Genomic DNA, 1,399 nt, shown 5'->3' on the forward strand with positions numbered 1-1,399 from the left:
GTAGCTAGCACGGTTGTATGACGTTAATTAATAGAGCCTGCCTCAAAATTTAAGTAACAATATTTGCTTGTCAAGTTTACAATGTAGTCAATTCATTTTTTCATGCACGATTAATCACATTATTACACATATATATATATGATGAGTCAAAAACGATACAAATATTTTATAAAGGCTGACAGCTCCCCCTAGCCTTCGCAGATGTCGCTGACATGTGACCGATGCGGCCCTAGACCACGAACACTTTATGTATCTCAAGGAATCCCTGCTCGTGATCGACTGGTGTAGCCATTGCTTAAATCACCCAATCAATACAGTGCCAAACTCATGGCCCGTGGATCATATGTGGCCTTCGGGATGGATATGAATAACCCAAGAAGAAATATTGACAAGATGACAAGGTGACAAGAAAAATTATTGACAAGATGGCAAGGTGACAAGAAGAATTATTGGCATCTTTAATTTTAAATATTTGCTCGCGGGTAATACAGAATAAATTCAATGTATATTACAGGTTAGCTTTTGTTCTGCATGCTTATGCCATAACAATGTAAATCTGTTTTAAAAATCTAAAATGAAACTGAAGAATGGACTGTAGCAGACCACAATTAACATATATCCATTTTGTTATTAATGTCACCATGGAAAATAAGCTGGAATGAAAATTGGGCCTTTAAGGGTCTCTAGTTTGAGTCTCCATTTTTTAATACGTTTTGATGTTCACCCCAATTTGTACGTTTCACCTGTACTGCCTCTGCTCACTTGATAATGGAATATCCCGGAAAGGAGACGTAGGCTGTGTCGATGATATTGTTACCCAGGAGAAGCCTCGAGAACACCATGGACTTCGAAGCAGCAGCCGAGTCGAGGACGAGCAGCAGCAACGCCAGAACAAGCTTCATCCGCCATTTCCTCTTGACAGACGCCGTGGGAGGCCTCCGAAAGGGCGCCGTCGGACGCATTTGCGCTGGAACTCTGCAATGAATTATGTCTGTTAACTACATTTAGGAAAACGCATGCACACATATATTTAAGTGTGTCTGTCTGTCTGTCTCTCTCTCTCTCTCTCTCTCTCTCTCTCTCTCTCTCTCTCTCTCTCTCTCTCTCTCTATATATATATATATATATATATATATATATATATATATATATATATATATATATATATATATATGCGCACTCGTGTGTTTGTGTGTGTGTCAGTTAATCAGTGGAGCTGACGCCGACTTCCTACGTCTTCCCACGGGCCTTCTCCGCGCAGTATTGTCTCATACAGAGACAACCTGATGGGCAGGTCATCCACAGGGAAGCGAGTTGGGTGCCCGCGTAGCCTGAGTTGCTGGTCATGAATTATGCAAGTAACAGGTCCCATGCCAGTCTCACGGTGTAGCCGTCGGTT

General features: G+C 41.5%; 1 protein-coding gene across 1 annotated transcript in view; it reads right to left on the reverse strand.

Annotated features, from left to right (window-relative positions):
- Positions 1-970, reverse strand: part of LOC138862491 (uncharacterized) — a 3,033-nt gene extending 2,063 nt beyond the window's left edge. The window contains exon 1 of the mRNA XM_070124877.1: positions 763-970. Coding sequence (XP_069980978.1) covers positions 763-962 — 200 coding nt within the window. The 5' untranslated portion in view covers positions 963-970. The remainder of the gene's footprint in view (positions 1-762) is intronic.
- Positions 971-1,399: the final 429 nt, after the last annotated feature.

The sequence above is a fragment of the Penaeus vannamei genome, chromosome 9 (assembly GCF_042767895.1).
Source record: "Penaeus vannamei isolate JL-2024 chromosome 9, ASM4276789v1, whole genome shotgun sequence".
NCBI classification, from domain to species: domain Eukaryota; kingdom Metazoa; phylum Arthropoda; class Malacostraca; order Decapoda; family Penaeidae; genus Penaeus; species Penaeus vannamei.